General features: G+C 34.2%; 1 protein-coding gene across 1 annotated transcript in view; it reads right to left on the bottom strand.

Moving 5' to 3' along the window:
- Positions 1-4168: 4168 nt before the first annotated feature.
- The window catches only part of LOC111045704 (WD repeat-containing protein 75), a 76935-nt gene continuing 61123 nt past the window's right edge, over positions 4169-19980 (bottom strand). Inside the window, exons 12-13 of the mRNA XM_039440589.1 lie at positions 5155-5234; positions 4169-4413 (exon numbers count right to left, since the gene is read on the bottom strand). Of these exons, the coding sequence (XP_039296523.1) occupies positions 4203-4413; positions 5155-5234 (291 nt within the window). The 3' untranslated portion in view covers positions 4169-4202. The remainder of the gene's footprint in view (positions 4414-5154; positions 5235-19980) is intronic.

Here is a 19980-nt window from a genome sequence, read left to right as displayed (position 1 = left end):
GCCAGTCTAGTTCTAGAAACATCCGCCAGATAGTATACAAATTCACTGTGTGAACAATGCAAGTCTTGTTTACTATAGTGGGGTCCATCTCCATGTTATAATGGCAGTGGAGAAAGATAGGAGAACAACGTTGACGATTCTCTGCCTTGCCACTGCCTTCTATAGAAGATAGCTGATAACAGGATATCTGATGTAATAGCAACTTTCCATTCTTGCTAAAATGATTATTTTTGACCGAGCGAAGTGAGGTCTAAGATTCAAGTCGACGGTTTGGCATTTCTCTTAATGTTCATATGTTTGTGCATTTACGGCGAAATGCGAAAATAGATTTTCATGAAATTTGACAGGTATGTTCCTTTTTTAATTGCGCGTCGACGAAAATACAAGGTTTTTGGAAATTTTGCATTTCAAGGATAATATAAAAGAAAAAAGGAGCCTCCTTTATACGCCAATATTAGAGTAAAAATCAGACTATAGAATTTATTCATCATAAATCAGCTGTCTAGTGGACTATAATACTACCCGTTCAAAAACATCGAACATCTTGAAAATGTATCTTTCCATTAACGTTGTAGACAGTTGCAGCCAGACCTGATAACAGCGCTCACACTCACATTCCGGGACGACACGTCACGATAGGACAGAAAGCTCTATGTTTATTTGGATTTTTTCTAGACATTTTAAATATTGATAAATTATTTATTAATTTTTGAGAAAACATAACAACAGGTCAATGTAACTTACTGAGCGCGAGGTCTACTGTTCATTATTGTTCAAAATATTCAATTATATTTTATTCTACAAGTAAAAATATCTTTCAATGATTAAATAATAAAATTTCCATAATTGAGATTTAATATTATTTGGTTAATTAATAACATTTATACATTGTTGAAACCCCATCTTGCAAAGTTTCAGAGGTAGAAAAGGATAGAGCTATCTGCTTCGTGGAATGATAGACAAGGATAGCAACACCAATGTTAATCAAATACTGCCATTATAACGTGGACCTCACTATAGACGTGGGTACAGAGTGAGATTCACATTATAAAGTCAGTAGTGATTATAGGAGTTGCCAACAGAGTTGTTACAGAGTTGCCAATTCCCTTTTACCACCGCCTTCTATAGTAGATAGCTGTGATCCAAGTCATCTCGGGATATCTGATCTAATATTGATTGTTGATTCATGTTAATCAAGATCAACTCTAAATCAAAATATATTTTATTCGTCAAGAAAGATCATTTGATTGATGATTTTTTTTTAGTCGTCAAAACAGCTGTTCTACAGATGAAATATCTCTACTATGTTTTATTTTTATGAACTGGGCTACCTACCTACCTCATGCACGAGAAGGAGGTTACTAAGTCCATTTCTCAAGGATGGGGTGGACCCCCCATTAGCTTCCAAAAAGGAGACTCATGCCCAGTTGATAGAGCTGATAAATAACTATACAGGGTATGAATTAGAAAAAAATCGGTCAAGTTATTTTTGAAAAAATTGTGAAAAACATGGTTTTTTAGTAATTATTCTCCTTTTTTCTCAAAAATATTAAGGTGCTCCTGCAATTTTCCCAGAAATGAGACCCGTGCCAGTTGATAGGGCTTATAAATAGCTAACCATGATATAAATTTGAAGAAAATCGTTTGAGCCGTTTTCGAGAAAACCGTGAATAACATGGTTTTTTAGTCATTATCCGCCATTTTTCTCAAGGATATTACGGAGCTCCTGAAATTTTTCCAGAAATGAGACTCATGTCAGTTGATAGGGCTTATAAATAGCTATCTATGGTATAAATTTGAAGAAAATCGTTAGAGCCGTTTTCGAGAAAACCGTGAAAAACATGGTTTTTTAGTAATTATCCGCCATTTTGAATTCAATTTTATGGAATTTCTTATTGTCGGATCCTCATGGTATAAGGACCTTAAGTTTAAAATTTCAAGTCAATCGGTTGATTAGGAATGGAGTTATCGTGTTCACAGACATACACACACACACACACACACAGACCAATACCCAAAAATCATGTTTTTGGACTCAGGGGACCTTGAAACGTATAGAAAACTTGAAATTAGGGTACCTTAATTTTTTTTGGAAAGCAATACTTTCCTTACCTATGGGTAATAGGGCAAGGAAAGTAAAAAAGGAATTAGTAAAATACACCAAAAAAGATTTTAAGAATCTGGTGTGGCGCACTCACTCAACTTTCCTTGCCGTTATGAAAATTGATCACCTGACGCTAGTGTTCACGCGAAACTCAAGTCTACTATTCAAAGATCTGAGTCAGCTGGTGACAGGACAATAACTCTGGAGACACACGAGGTCTGCTATCTCTTCATAGTGAATGATTTAATAGAATCAACAGTAGCCAACAGTTTGCAATTGGATAATCACATTTTCTCAAATTTCAAACTAATTTTCAATTTTAGGTGAAAATGGTTACTGAACATTAGTTGTAGAGATTCTCATGCTCAATCTTTTCCACTCAAAATTGTTTTGTTTAAATTGTATCTGAAGCCTGATAATTGGGAATCTATCTGCATTGATGGGGCGGAGCTCCTTAAATTTTCACAGATATGGGACTTGTGACAGTTGATAGAGCTTTTCGATGACTATTTTAGTTATAACTTTAATCAAAATCGTTGGAGCCGTTTTAGAGAAAATCGCGAAAAACCCTGTTTTTGACAACATTTTCGCCATTTTAGCCGCCATCTTGAATCGCATTTGATCGAAATTGTTCGTGTCGGATCCTTATAGTGTAAGGACCTTAAGTTCCAAATTTGAAGTCATTCCGTTGATTGGGAGATGAGATATCGTGTACATAGACGCACATACACTCATACACACATACATACACAGACACACACACACAGAGACCAATACCCAAAAATCATGTTTTTGGACTCAGGGGACCTTGAAACGTATAGAAAACTTGAAATTAGGGTACCTTAATTTTTTTGGAAAGCAATACTTTCCGTACCTATGGTAATAGGGCAAGGAAAGTAAAAAAGGAAAAGAAATGGAAGGTAAGTAAGAAAAAAGGAATTAGTAAGACAAAAAAAGATTTAAAAAAGGAAAAGAAAGGAAAAGGAAGTAAGAAGAAATAAATGAGTGAGTAAAATACACCAAAAAAGATTGAAAAAAGGAATGAGTAAAAAAGGACAAGAAATGGAAGGTAAGTAAGAAAAAAGGAATTAGTAAGACACAAAAAAGATTTAAAAAAGGAAAAGGAAGGAAAGGTAATTAAGAAAAAAAGAATGGGTAAAATACACCAAATAAGATTTAAAAAAGGAATGATAAGAATGGAAATGAAATGTACCTAAATGAGAAAAAGGAATAGGCAAAACACACCACAAACGATTTTAAAGGGAATGAATAAGAGACACGAAAAAATTTAAAAACAGTAATAATTTTTAATCAATTAATCAAACTTTTTGGTTCACTTCATTCAATTTTACAATTTCTTATTACTTTACAAGTAAGTTACTAATCATTCTATTAAATTTAAAGACTAAGAAATTGTCAGCAACCACAGATTTATTGATAGTTAGAAACTATCTTATACTTTTCTAACAATCAATAAATCTGTGGTTTTTGACAATTTTTTAGGGCCGATTTCCGAGCTCGGGATTTAGCCAAGTCCTAGACTTTAAACAGCTGGAGTCAGAACATTGGCTTCCCAAAACGGGGCGTAGTCGCAGCTTTTATAACAGTAGTCGTAGTTTTTATTTTCACATTTCTATAATTGGAAACGTTTTTCCTTGACGAAATCAGACATTCCTAAATAATTCAAAATAGCTAAAACTTTACACTATTTTCTCTTAATTTTATTTTGTGTTCAATTTTCTAGTTTTTCGAAATTTAATTCAAACGTGACTATGACAATGACTGCGACTACGTCCCGTTTTGGAAAGCCAATTTTCTGACTCCAGCTGTTTAAAGTCTAGGACTTAGCCAAATCCCGAGCTCGGAAGTCGGCCCTTAGTATATTTATTTAATAACTTCTCAACTACAAAAAAGTTACTAATCATTCTGTCCATCATTATCAAGTAACTTGAAGTCAGTTACTTGTTACTTGTAAAGTAGCGAAGTATACTATTGTAAAATTGAATGATATGAACTAAAATGTTTAATAAGTTACCAATATTTACCAATAGTAAAATTAAAATCCTTGGAAGAATTTTTATTCTCTTAAAATTGCAGCCTATTCTAAGTCCATGTTCAGATCAGCTCCAGGTGAAGTATCTATTGAAAATAGATTTTCTAGGGCGACCTCATCTATAATTTCATTGACATTTTCATTAGTGATTTCTTTCCTCTTCTTTTTCTTTTTCTTCTTCTTTGTTTTCTCCGCCATCTTTTCTTCCACTTCAGTTTCCATTTCTTGGAGACGCGAGGAGTCTGGAAATTCGTGTCTGGAAAAAATAATAAAAAGTTATTAACAAAACAAAATGTAAAACTGGAAAATGTAACAAAACAATATATTATGTATTTGAATAAGGTACATAGAACTAGAACATTTAAAATACTACATGAAATTTACTGCAAAATACAATAAAGCCAAACAATAAGACATAAAACAAAATAAAAAATTTGAATTTACTTTCAATTGGACTAATAACTAAGTAGGAGAAGAAGAAAATGGAAAATGAAAAGAAGCAACAATGCCTTACTATGATTTCCAGTAACTTTATGACGGGAATCTTATTATAGAAATGGAGTTAGTTATATAGTGAGGTCCACGTTCTAATGGCCGAGGAGAAAGTTAGCAGAACAACGTTGCCGATCCTCTGTCTTGTCAATGCCTGCTATAGACGGTAGCTGATACAGGTTTATTGGTGTAATATTAACTGTTAATTCTCGTAAAAAAAATTTATTATATTTTATCAAGCAAGAAATTATATTTCACGATAATTTCATAATAAATTTTCATAATTAAGATTAAATATATTGTGATTTAATTGTTAATTCTACATTGTTAAAAGCCGATCTGACAACAGAGCAGAGCGAGAGAAGGAGATAACGCTATCTGCTTTGTTGAACGATAGACAAGAATAGCAATACCATTGCTAATCAAACACTGCCATTTTAAGATGGACCTCACTATAGGATGAATAAAGATAAAAATAAAGTTGATTGAAATAACAAATACTTACTTAGCTGATAACTGACAGGCTAAGAAATCTTCACACAGTAGAGATATGTGAGGTACGGCGTGGATGGGTATACTCAGTAACTGCAACAAAAAATTATATTCAATTATTATTCATAATTAATCATCATTTCAATGTATTACAATTATTATTTCAAAGTATAATCAACTATTATTTAATCTATAAAGTATAATAATGAAGGAAAGAATTTGCTTATGCACGTACGGGATGGGAAAATTATGTTTTCGCCCCACTTGGATGTAATGAGCTGGTTTTCGTGCGTCATATGGAGGCCGAAAGTGATTGTTTTCTGACCAGGCCGGTAAAATTTTTACGGCCCTAGGGCTGTAAAATAACCTTGAAGTCAGCTGATTCTGATTTGATGTGAACGTGTTTACAAAATAGTTTATGAAACGGAATCAGTTTATGCTTCTAGAATTGAATAAAGTATTTGGCAATAAGATACTATCATTCTATTTGGGATAAATGAAATACAAATAAGATATTATAAACTATTCAAATTCAATTTTCAGAGTATAATAGAATCTAACCTCAAACCTCCTACTAAAGCGTTTATCATGGAACATGGTTGATAAACGGAATCATTTTATGCTTCTAGAATTCAATAAAGTATTCTGTAATAATATAGGCCTACTATCATGTTATTTAAATGAATAAAATACAGATAAGATATATATATATTATCAACTATTCAAATAATGCGATTTTCAGAGAAGGATAGAACTTCTAACCTAAACTTCCATTGACATTCAGATCACATCAAATTGGCCAAATTTCAAGTGTGCTAAAACAGCTGATCAAAAACTTTTTCAAGTGTGATAAACCAGCTGATCAGAAACTTTTCATTATTTTTTTGTGTTTATCATTCAATAATTAAAACATTTGAAATAATATCATCTTATTGTCATTTGGAAGAATAAAAAGTATAAACTCAACCTCTTACATAATTGAACATAATCTTTTAGGTTATTTAGACAAATCTGAATAAAAAATAAAAATACTTGGGCAATTTCTTGATATTCAGATTACCTCAGATTTGCTAGAGCAATGACCTTCCACTTTTGCTTTCGGAAGTGCTTATAATAGACAACGAGAATAATTATTATTCTCATATATATATTGTTTATTTTTCTGTGTGGCGAAAAATAACGTTCTCACCATGGGCAAAAATGTTTTTCCGGCTCTCAATCTTTTCTAGTCCTCGGCCTACGGCCTCGGACTTGAAAACCGATTTCGAGCCAGAAAAGTCTCATTTTCGGCCCTAGGTGCGAAATATACTATTTCCTACAGTTACCTTGAAAAGTGACCATTACTGCACTGATTACAGAACGCAAAGCATCTAGTGCGCAAAGTATTACTTTGCGTACTCTTAATACTTTGCGTATTATCTTGCAGCCATCCCAATCAGCTGTTGACATTGTTGGCGTGTATTTTGAATGCGAATTTGTTCTATTTTTTTTTCTGATTTTCAAATAAATAAAAATGAGAACTCATTAAATTATACATTTCTAATATTATTAATTATTCATTTTTTTCAAATAACATTTTTTTCATTCATAAATTAATTGGTTGAAGAATTATTTAGAAATAAATATTTACTCAAAATTATTCAAATTTTCAAATTATTATGATTAATTTAATTTTTAATTTGAATAAATTATGGATTATTAATTTTCAATTGGATTATCAAGTTTAAAATAAATTAAAGTTGTTATTAATAACAAAATTATACAGACAAACATTTGATGGATTTCAGCCATCATTTCACCCATAATCAACCACTTTTCATATTGAATGGTAACTGTAGGAAAAATTTAATGTGAAATACGTGTGCAAAGTTCCTCTGCTGCACTCAAGAAACCATTCCGCCCTCGCCTATGGCTCGGGCGTAAACGTTTCTTTCGGTGCAGCAAACTGTCACTTTGCGCACTAGTTGCACAAATAACTATTAACGCATCATCACGTCTCAACTACTCAACTGATTTTTTTTTAGAATGTTTATTTCGCCAAAATTACATAGTTACAAAGCATGAATGATACATACAAAATGCATAATAAAAATGTAAATTAGATCTAAATGATTTGGCACAGCCAGCAAAGTTAAACTTGTGCGCTAGCTGTGAGTTCATAAAGCAAACAGTACGAAGTAGCCTATAGCAATACTGAAAAATGGAACAAAATATATACCTATATAATAAATATTATAGTAATGCTTCTTATAAATAATACAATGATAAGAATTGAATAATTTCTTGTTAAAACCAATTATACAGGTGATAACCAAAAACAAGTCATACAGCCTACATTTAAATCTTCTAAATTAACTTGATTAACTAGATTAACTTGACATTTTGCATATAGATTCTCAATTTACCGAGGATGGTTATAGGCTTAATTTATATCCTTCAATATTTCAGTTTATCTAAATTCAATCTATTTATGCTTTAAACAGACTCTAGCGGAGCTCGTGTTACCTGCTAATCATTCATCATTTCTATCTACATTACAATATACAGTTTTTTTATTAGCATCTTACAGTATAGTTTAGCAACTAATCTCTAATTGATTATAAATTTCATTTCAATTCACCACCAAATTACATACATAAAATGAAAAGTTCATAGAGACGTTGAACATATCATCATCATCATCATCATCTTCTTCTTCTTCTCCTTCTTCTTCATCTTTTTGAGTTTGTCACTTGCTTGTGATTTTGTTACTTTGTCTAATCGTTTGTAAGTATTGAGATGTGACCTGGTTTCCATAATATTTTAGTTATTCTAGTGTTTTGAATAAGCTCTTTTTCTTTCTATTGGCATGTTTGCTGTACCTAGTTGTTCCAACTCACTGCCGGCGCACAAGTTTTCTTTGCCGGTAGTGCCATTTTGTAAGTTAGAATATTTATTTTATCAATCTGTATTATTTTATGGCAAATAAATGAATTTGAATTTGAATCTTTCTCTGTCTCATTTTTCTTCTCTATCCTTCTCCTAATTACAAAAACCCTCACATAACAGTCTTCTATCACGCCCCACGCTATTCTAAACCCACCCTCAAAAATTCCACGTTTTTTTTTACTTCCTAGACAAATTACTCCAATTTCCTAATAGGTTATGTATGTTGTGCAAATGTCACAGGTTAAAAATCCAATGATGGGGACATTTATACGGTGTCATAGAATTAGGGAGTATTACACTGCTACATAAACAAATTTCTCTTTCTATTCTACTCACTCTTTCTCTCTCTTAATCAATGAATCTCTCTTATATTGTATTGTCTCTCTCACACACACTCACTTGACCTCTTCTCTCTCTCTCTCTCTCTCTCTCTCTCTCTCTCTCTCTCTCTCTTTCTTTCTCTTTGGTAGAGAGTTAGTGGGGAGGATATTTTTAATATTCTTTCCGAAGAATGGACATTGATATGTCCAAAGCTCCGCCAATTTATGTAGATGCATAACAATATGATTATTATCTATAGTTATTATATTACAAACTGCTTTTTCATATCATATACAGTTCAATAATTATTTTCTTAGTCTATATTATGTAAATTCATCTATAATGTTGCTGTATTGTAAGCTATTGTATATAAGTGTATAAGCCAGTATATATTGTAATCTACATAAATAAAGTACTCAATCAATCAATCAATCTCTCTCTCTCTCTCTCTCTTTCCATTCCTTCTCCCTTCCTTTCTCCTTTCTCTGACTTTCTTCCGTCATATTTTTTCTCTTTCTCTTATATATTATATTCTATTGTCTCTCTCTCTCACACCGACACTTTTCCTCTTTCTTTTCTCATCTCTTCTCTCACTCTTTCTCTTCTCTTCTCTCTCTCTCTTTCTATTCCTTCTCCCTTCTTTATTTCTCCTTTCTCTGACTTACTTACGTCATATTTACGTCATTTGGCACCTTTATATCATAATACAATTAACTTATTTAATGTAAACTGAAGACGTACAAGTATTTATCAAGCTCTTACGTTGGCTCTTTGGAGCCAACCTATTTGGAAAGATATTTGAATGCTGTTAGGCTAGGCACACACCAGTTAGTTAAGGCAAGACACGTTTAGTCACAATACTTCATATAGTTGCTTATGAAGACATGTCTAATTGCAATGACTAATCAATGTGTGTTGCGTCATAAGCAACTATGTGAAGTATTGTGACTAATCGTGACTAGTCTTGACTAACTTGTGTGTGCCTACCCATACAGTTTATAGCATAGAGAAACAATATCATAAGTAGATATCCCATGGTATAGGGCGTTTATGTCGCAACTTTTACTGTTATCCCAAGCCCATTACTGTCGATTTTTACTGTTTTAACCAGGTAGGAGTGTATGAACGACACAATATTGATTGATTGATTGATAGATTGAGTACTTTATTTATGTAGATTACAATATATACTGGCTTATACACTTATATACAATAGCTAACAATACAGCAAAATTATAGATGAATTTACATAATATAGACTAAGAAAATAATTATTGAACTGTATATGATATGAAAAAGCAATTTGTAATATAATAACTACAGATAATTATATTGTTATGCATCTACATAAATTGGCGGAGCTTTGGACATATCAATGTCCATTCTTCGGAAACAATATTAAAAATATCCTCCCCACTAACTCTCTACCAAATAATATGAGACTACCAGCGTAACACAGCTGCATAGGAAAGAACTACGTGAACTATCGGCTTGAGATAACAGTAAAAGTTGCGACATAAACGCCCTATACCATGGCATATCTACTTATGCTATTGTTTCTCTATGGTTTATAGACATAAAACCAAACATAAATAATTTTCTCAATTAATGAAAGTATCACAATTCAGACTAGTTTCTAAGGTTCAATAATCTATAATCTATCACTGTAAAGGAAGGATAGGATAATCCGAAACAAATTTATTCGATTTGTGATTCAAAGTTCACGCAACAATAAAAAACCAAACAAACAGAGCTTTCTCAAAATGAATCAGTGGCGTAAATGGTAGCATGAATGAAACGTTGCAGATTCGAGACTAATCACTCTCTCTTCTTTTTTTTTCTGAAAATTTTCAACTCTGATGAAAATTATCAGCGTAAATTCGACAATAAAAAAATATTCTATTCTTTGATGTCTCCTGGACATTATCCTATACTATTAAACGAGCAACTTCTGTTTATATGTTTAGATGTTTATATGTTTGTATTCCACCGGATCTCGAAAACGGCTCTAACGATTCTCACGAAATTCAGAACATAGTAGGTTTATAATATAAAGATTCGATTGCACTAGGTCTCATCCCTGGGAAAACTCGCTGAAGGACATTAAAAGGATGATTATTATTCATCCTTGGAAAAACAGCTGAAAATAATTATTTCGTCGTCTGTTGGTGATGGAAGTGAGTGAGCGAGTTCATGTGTGTGGGACTGTGTCAAAATTATGACTCAGCTGTTGAACTTTTGTAATCATTCAATCAGGTACTTAGTGCCGGTTGCAAAAAGCGGGTTATTTTCAATCCTGATTAATACCAGTAGATCCACCTTATTGAAATGGTCTTCTCTGATTTGGTTCACGTGAAGTTAATCAGGATTAAAATTTAACCGGCTTTTGTGCAACTGGGCCTTTGTGAGGGAAATTTTTGCATTCCTCTGGGAATTAATCTCAATTTACTGTGATTAGATAGAACATTGCTGTATGAATATTATTATAATTTCTTCTTTCGTAATAAATTTGTTTTTTACTCTAGAGCGAAGCTCGGTCCCCGACATTGTTGAGATTAAATAGTTAACCTCTGGATAACATAAACATTCTATCAAAATTTTTGGAGAGAAATAGTACAGGCTCAGCCTAGTTTTTCCTCCAATGTCATAAATATATTATGATTATAGTGTTTTGTACAATGAATGAATAAATAAAATAAAATTCTATCCCCTATACGCACAAATTTAATACACACGTGCTCCAAGCGGGACATTCACACTCATGCAAGATTTGAAACACACCCATTTAAATGCGTACATTCATACTCGCGCACAATACAAAATTGAGTTAACATTATTCAGTAGGATTATTCGGTAGATAGGTAGTTGAGAACAAACAGAAAATACATTCTTAAGACAAACAAAAACCAAACCAGTTTGTTTGAGACTCTTGTTAAAGAGTACTTAGTTATACTTAGTCGTACTTAGTTAGTAAGGGTACTTAGTTATCTTTGGGTATATGAATAACTAAATAGCACTAATCAACTAATTGGAATATATTTCAGACACTCTGGGAAAAAAGTGTGAAGTTTTAAGCCCAAAAATTTCTAGTTTCATTCAAAATTTAGACTTATTGAATAATTATTAAGTTACTGTTCTAGATTTTCTGATACTAGACTCTAATAGTATCTATTTGATTCAAAATTTGCTCGTTTATCTGAGTATTGAAGAGTGTAAATTGTATTTTGAAAAGTGAAAGTGACATAACCAACATTTTGATTTGGACAGTATAGTATAAATTGGAAATGGGACAGTTTTGGGCATGAGCCTGTTATGCCGCCTTTCCTCATCTCAAGTATTTGTACACAATGTGATCAATAGATAAATAAATAAATGTGATAAATATAAACTATACACACTTAGCCACATTCACACAAATGCAAGATTCGAAACACAGTAACTTCAATAGGGACATTCACACTAATGCAAGATTTAAAACACACACACTTCAATGGTGACATTCACGCGCACGCACAATATAAAACACACACACTTTAATGGGGTCATTCACGCACAGAATTGGATACAGGTCAACGACTAGGGCTGTTTAGATTTATTCAATTATTTGTCTTCAGGATGCAACTGATTTAAATTTCTATTTCTTTGTTTCCGACCAAGTGCTCTCTGATTTGTTTATTTCAATTTCAATTTGGTTATACTACTCTCTCTGGAGTGATCCGTGGTCTAGTGGATAGAGTGCTTGCGTAGCAGCATAGAGATCCCGGGTTCGAACCCACTCAATACCAAACGTTTTTTAACCAGATCACTCCCGTGTTATCGGATGGGTACGTTAAACTGTCGGTCCCGGCTGAAGTATGACAGTCGTAAGGCCCATTGACGGCTTAAATTATATATTCAGGTGGTGGGACCTTCCCGCAAGGGACTCCCAACCAACAAAAGCCATACGAATTTACTTTTTACTCTCTCTCTCTCTCTCTCTTTGGTAGAGAGTTAGTGGGAAGGATATTTGAATATTCTTTCCGAAGAATGGACATTGATATGTCCAAAGCAAAGCTCCGCCAATTTATGTAGATGCATTACAATATAATTATCTATAGTTATTCCAAATTGCTTTTTTTCATATCATATACAGTTCAATAATTATTTTCTTAGTTTATGCTTTTTAAATTCATCTAGAACTTTGCTGTATTGTAAGCTATTGTATAAGTGTATAAGCCAGTATTATTGTAATCTACATAAATAAAGTACTCGATCTCTCTCACACACACTCTCTCTCTCTCTCTCTCCCGAAAATCCGAGTTCCTTTACATCCATAATCCTCCATATTATTCTACATCCCTACCCCTCAACTTGCCTCTATATCCTCCCACTTGTACCTGCCATATTTTTCACTTCCCTGTGAATTCTGCTCATTCAATAAATTAGCTTACATTATTTTCATCATTTGTATGAATTTCCTCTAACATTTTTCACTATGTATTGTATTTGAATTTATAAGTGTTATTTTTTGTTTTGTTTAATTTTATAAGTGTTTGCTATAGGTCTTGTCAGACCTGGCAATGTAAGACGAATTAAATAAATATCAAAAATCAAAAATATCTAAGAGAGTGGGAAGGATAATCTAAGAATCCTTTCCAAAGATTGGACATTGATAAGTTCAAAGCTTCGCCAATTTATGGTGTTAATTTGTGTTGTTATCCTTGTCTATCATTCGACAAAACATATAGTGCTATCCTTTTCTAACTCCACCACCTTTCTGGATAGTTTTCTAATAATGTAAAAGTATAATTAACAAAATATTTCATCTCTATCATAAAAAAGCATTATTTATTAATTTTAAGAATGAACCGTTAATATTAGGTACATCAGATACCGGTATCAGCTATCTTCTATAGGAGGCAGTAGCAAGGCAGAGAATCGGCAACGTTTTTCTCCTATCTTTCTCCACTGCTATTATAACGAGGACCTCACTATATTCTATCTCTTATTTCCTTCCCTCTCTTTCCCATTCATAGTTAGCGTTATCAATTTCTATCAATCCAGTCTATAGTGAGGTCCACGTTATAATGGCAGTGGAGAAAGATAGAACAACGTTGCCGATTCTCTGCCTTGTCAATGCCTTCTATAGACAGTAGCTGATACAGGTTTATTGATGTAATATTAACTGTTCATTCTCGTTTAAAAAATCAATTTTCATAGTCAGTTTTCATAGACTAATAAACATGAAATATTTGGTTAATTAATTATTAATTCTACATTGTTAAAAGACGATCTGGCAACAGAGCAGAGCGAGAAAGAGATAGCGCTATCCGCTTTGGGCCCGTTCTTTGTACATAGAATGTAGTATTGTCCGATTCATAGTTTACCAGGTAAAAGGTTCCGCGTCCCATTGGAAGAATTTTGACAGATCTGTACCAGAAACAGTTCCAGTTCAAAGTTTCTGCCCACAGTCGAAGCGTGATAAATTGTCAGTTCAATGGTACAGTTCCAACTATCCGAGCTCTCATTGGTCGATTAATGTAGTCTGCTTGCTACTCTGCGCATGCGCTGACAGCTTGTTTGTTTACCATAGCATAGTCATCTATATATATAAAAGCGAAAAGGCACTCACTCACTGACTGACTGACTCACTTACTCACTCGCAGAACTAAAAATCTACCGGACCAAAAACGTTCAAATTTGGTAGGTATGTTCTTGCCCTTTAGAGGCGCACTAAGAAATCTTTTGGCGATATTTTAACTCTAAGGGTGGTTCTGAGGGTTTTTAAAGTTCGTCTTTTAGCATGTATATTCTCCTATTCCAATATCTTAAAATTATAATTGAAATGTCCATACCATATGTTAATATAGAACTATAATCTAGAGAGAGTACCTCTTCGAAACAGTGTTGTTCTGGTAACTAAATTAAAAATTTTGGCAGGTTGGCATAAAGTTGAGTTGACTTTGTTAGGTTGGCACCAAGTTGAAGATTGAAATGCATTTATCCAGGACTTCCTAAAAACCAATTTACCCAGTACCTCCTAAATAACTATTTAGGAGGTCCTGATTTATCGCGGAAAAAATTGATTGGTTACTGCTACTTCAATTAGAGCTATTCCTGGGAATACTATATTAATAGCCGTCAGGCTCGCTTCGCTCGCCATATCCGTTTCCAGACGTTTAGTCTGGACCCCCGACTGGATCGTCCTAACATATGATTTATCCTAACTCAGCTTTATCGAGAACAAATGAACAGAAAATGTTCAAATTTACTACAGAAGCTCAGCTGGGGTGTAATAATTTGTTGGAAGGAATTTGAAATAACGCCAAAGATACGCCCAAATTAGCGTTTCCAAAGCTTTTCTGCGTTTCCTCACCTTTTTCAATAATTGATGGAAATATATTAACAAAAATTCAGGACACAGGTTTAGCTGAGGTGGAAGAATTTTGTTCGCCAAAGATACGCCGATATAGTAACAGGTGTTTAGATCAAATTGCATAATACGTTCAAATTCGGTACAGAGGTTCCGCTGAGGTCTACATGCAGGCGAGCGAAGCGAGCTCGCTGATCTCATTTTTGGACGATCCAGTCGGGGGTCCAGGGGGTGGAGCCCTCTGGCTCGACGGATATGGCGAGCGAAGCGAGCCTGACGGCTAGTATAATACATAGCCAACAAAATTAAGTTTGATAACCATTCGTTAAATGAATTTTTCTCTATAGAAAATTTGAGAATAATGGAATGAAAGAAATGCACACTTTTCTAGACGGTAGGTTTGTAAAACAGCCTTTCTTCATTCAGGCAGCTAGTAAACGACACATTTTAGTGTAAATCAACTTTATATGTGCGCGCCAGAAGCTTGAACCAACGATTTCGAAATGGCGTTCCATGGGAACATTATTCACTAGTCACGTGATGGAACAATTTACGATTGGAACTGGAACAATTTAATGTAAACGGAACGTACACTTTGTTGAATGATAGAAAAGGATAGCAATACCATTGCTAATCAAACACAGCCATTATAACGTGGACCTCACTACAGAAGCATAGAAATCAATTCATCCAAAGTTTGTGGTGCATAAGTGGTCGACCACAAATAAACAATAAAATTGTTTCTATTATTGTCAACTGGGGTGACTAATACAATGTTAATCTTTCAATTATTGTTTTCAGGTCTCAATCACCTACTAACCTAGTACCCTATTTTGATTGAAATTATAGAATTATCACACTTTGGTGACCTGAAAAGCTTCTAACTTCAAGCCTGAAATGTTTAGATGATCACAAAGAACTAGATTTTGTTAAAAATTGTAGTTTTACTTTCCTTGCCCTATTACCATAGGTAAGGAAAGTATTGCTTTCCGAAAAAAATTAAGGTACCCAATTTCTAAATTTCTATACGTTCAAGGTCCCCTGAGTCCAAAAATTGTGTGTGTGTGGTGTGTGTGTGTGTGTGTGTGTGTGTGTGTGTGTGTGTGTGTGTGTGTGTGGTGTGTGTGTGTGTGTGTGTATATGAGTGTATGTGCGTCTGTGTACACGATATCTCATCTCCCAATTAACGGAATGACTTGAAATTTGGAACTTAAGGTCCTTACAATATAAGGATCCGACACGAACAATTTGGATCAAATGCAATTCAAGATGGTGGCTGAAATGGCGAAAATGTTATCAAAAACAGGGTTTTTCGCGATTTTCTCAAAAACGGCTTCAACGATTTCGATTAAATTTATACCAAAAATAGTATTGATAAGCTCTATCAACTGCCACAAGTCAAATATCTCTAAAAATTTCAGGAGCTCTGCCCCATCTATGCAAAGTTCGATTTTAGATTCCCAATTATCAGGCTTCAGATGAAATTTAAACAAAAAATTTTGAGTGGAAAAGATTAAGCATGAAAATCTCTACAATTAATAATTAGTAACATTTTCACCTAAAATTGAAAATAAGCACGGAATTCGAGAAAATTTTATTATTTCAATTGCAAACTGTTGGCAACTGTTGAATTCTATTAAATGATTCACTATGAAGAGATAAATCACTATGAAGCGTTATTGTCCTGTCACCAGCTGGCTCAGATCTTTGTTTATAAGTAGACTTGAGATGCGCGTGCACACTAGCGTCAGGTGATCAATTTTCATAACGGCAAGGAAAGTTGTGTGAGTGCGCCACACCAGATTTTTTCATTTAGTGTTTGCTAATTTTAACTTCATCATAACTAAGTAAAGTAAATTCGTATGGCTTTTGTTGTTGGTGGGGGGGGGGAGTCCCTTGCGGGAAGGTCCCACCGCCTGAATATATTATAATTCAAGCCGTCAATGGGCCTTACGACTGTCATACTTCAGCCGGGACCGACAATTTAACGTGCCCATCCGATAACACGGGAGTGATCTGGTTAAAAAACTTTCGGTAATGAGAGGGTTTGAACCCGGGATCTCTAGGCTGCTACGCAAGCACTCTATCCACTAGACCACGGATCACTCCACAATCCTATTATATTGAGCGAGAAATTTCTGTATATGGTAACGTATGTCCAACGGATCTCGAAAACGGCTCTAACGATTTTCACGAAATTTGGAACATAGTAGGTTTATGATATAAAAAATCGATTGCACTAGCTCTCATCCCTGGGAAAACTCGCTGAAGACATGAAAAGGATAATAATTATTTATTCTTAGAAAAACTGATGATAATTTCGTAGTCTGTCGATAACAGAAGATGTAAGTGCCTGTGTGGGAGAGAGACAGAATTAGGTTAAGCTGTGTAATCAATCAGCTTGTCTCAAGAGAAATTTTAATCGACTAGATCAAAATAATCTGATTTGTTGAAATGACATGGTTTATCACTCTAAATTAGAGTATATATCATAATATTCAAAGTTAATCATTATTTTACAGTTTCAAGTGATTAGTGAGTGTTATTCAATTTGGTTTCTAAACAATCTAAATTAGAACGTGTCTCTGTTTTCAAATGTTTGGACTGAAAATTGGACCTGAATTCAAGTGTATGGAACATAACCTACTTTTTGGACTGTTCATAGTGTATAAATCAAAATTCGGGGAAGAAACAGTTTTGGGCTGTGCCTGATTGTCCTCCCCCAATCATTTTAAAGAATTGAGTTCTGTTTATCAATAAATAAATAACGAGCGAAGCTTGATGCCCCATTATTAGTATATTAATTATATTGCAGCAAACATTGTACAGTATATCATTCTGGAATATATAAAATATAAATATATTTTATTCTCCTCTTTCCTTATAAATGTTCTATGCTTTTGTATATCAGAGCGAAGCTCGGTCCCCAGATATTCACATCTAATACTCTTCAAGTGGCTACAGATTAATCTGATTATTAAGGAGAAGAATGAAAAGGAAATATACGAGAAAATAAAATTGAGAAGAAGGAATAATAAAATTAAGAAGATACTCATGAATGATAGAGGAAAATAGAACAGGAGGGTAGATATATTGACTAGCCAGTACAGTAATATAGTTATCTGAAACTCAGTTAGGAATCAATACGGTGGTGGGGGAGAAAACAGAATTGGAAAACTAAGTTAGGACTAGGAAAAGGTCAGCGAAAGTGATGAGGAAGAGGAAGATGATGAGGAGGAGGAGTAGGGGAGAGAGAAAAAGAAAATGGAGAGTGAGAAAGAGAAAGCGAAGAAAGGGAAGTGATTGAACTCCAATAGTTTGTTATTATTAGAAACAACCAGAAGTTGAGGCTTAAAAGCAGAAGGGTTGTCAAAAAAGAGAAGAAGAAGAAGAAGAAGGAGAGGGGAATAAAGCCAAAGAAGAGAGATAAATGAGAATGAGTGGCAGGAGTGATAAAAAACCAAAAGGGAAGGAAAACTAAGAAACGCGGGAAAGGAGAAAGTGAAGGAAAAGGGCAATGAGAAGAAGGTGGAGAAGTAGTAGGAGGGGGGAGAAGAGGAGAAAGAGGAAAAACAAAGTTGGAAGAGAAGTAGTAGAAAAAGAAAAAGGAGAAGTAACAAGAGAATAAGGGAAAGGAGAAGGAGGAGAAGGAAAAGGGATAAAGGCTGTAAGACGATGAGTAGAAAAATGACGAAAAACTACTAGTGGAAGAAAAAAGCAAGGAAGAGACGGAGGAAAAGGCGGAGTAGAGTAAGGAAGAGGAGGAGGAGGAGGAGGAGGAGGATAGGAGGAGGAGGAGGAAGAGAAGAAGAGGAAGAGAAGAAGGAGGAAGAGAAGGAACAGGATGAGGAGAGGGTGAAGGATGAGGTTGAGGAGGACAAGTAGGAGTATGGGAGTAGAAGAAGGATTTTGAAAAGGGGTGAGGAGGATTAAGAGGAGGAGGTTGAGGAGGAGAAGAGATGAGGAAGAGGAGGAGGAGGATAGCGGTTGTCGGGGGGGTCCTAAATAGGAGGTGGTGAGTGAAGAAGATATGGTGAAGCAATAGTACAAAAAAGGAGAAGGGTGAAAGGAGAGAAGACGAAATAGAAGGGTGAGAAGAAAAAGAAGTGGAAGAAGAGAGTGGGGCGGCAGAAGTTTGATAAGCATATAAAACAAGAGCTTCAGCTCTATTCACTTCATTCAACTGAAGGCATCTCTAGTAGAAACTCTCAAAGAAAAGTTTATCCAACCCGTCTATCAAACATTACATTTTATAAAATTGATAAAAAATACATAAATCTCAGTCTATTCAACAAGACAGTACGAGATCGTTTACAGAAAATTCTCTAAATTTGAAACATTTTCGTGAGATAAAAGTTGTAGTGTTCCAGAGGTGTTTATCGAATTCAATTTTTGGTTGTCGTGAATTTTTTTTTGAAGATTTATTTGATTCTAAATTCTTTGTTCGAAGGAGAAGAAGCATCAAGATTGTAACACAGGTATTTATCATATTCTTATTGATTTCTCTCAAATCTAAGCATACTGTATTCTCAATTCAATTTTTACTTTCCTTGCCCTATTACCATAGGTAAGGAAAGTATTGCTTTCCGAAAAAAACTAAGGGTCCCCAATTTCTAAATTTCTATACGTTTCAAGGTCCCCTGAGTCCAAAAAAGTGGTTTTTGGGTATTGGTCTGTATGTATGTGTGTATGTGTGTTGGTTGTGTGTGTGTGTGTGTGTGTGTGTGTGTGTGTGGTGTGTGTGTGTTGTGTGTGTGTATGTGTATGTGCGTCTGTGTACACGATCTCATCTCCAATTAACGGAATGACTTGAAATTTGGAACTTAAGGTCCTTACAATATAAGGATCCGACACGAACAATTTCGATCTAATGCAATTCAAGATGGCGGATAAAATGATAAAAATGTTGTCAAAAACAGGGTTTTTCGCAATTTTCTCGAAAACGGCTCCAACGATTTTGATCAAATTTATACCTAAGATAGTTATTAATGAGCGCTATCAACTGCCACAAGTCCCATATCTGAAAAATTTCAGGAGCTCCGCCTCATCTACGCAAAGTTTGATTTTAGATTCCCAATTATCACGCTGTATCGTGACAAGAAGAATAAGGAGAAGAACAAGAAGAAGAGGGGAAAAGAAGAAGAAGTGGAAGAAGAACAAGAAGAATAAAAAGAACATGAAGAAGAGGAAAAAGAAGAAGAATAAGGAGAAGAACAAAAATAAGAGGGAAAAAGAGGA

Source organism: Nilaparvata lugens, chromosome 14 (assembly GCF_014356525.2).
Source record: "Nilaparvata lugens isolate BPH chromosome 14, ASM1435652v1, whole genome shotgun sequence".
Lineage (NCBI taxonomy): Eukaryota > Metazoa > Arthropoda > Insecta > Hemiptera > Delphacidae > Nilaparvata > Nilaparvata lugens.
Note: the sequence above shows the minus strand (reverse complement) of the source record. Positions and strands in the feature narration are given on the sequence as shown.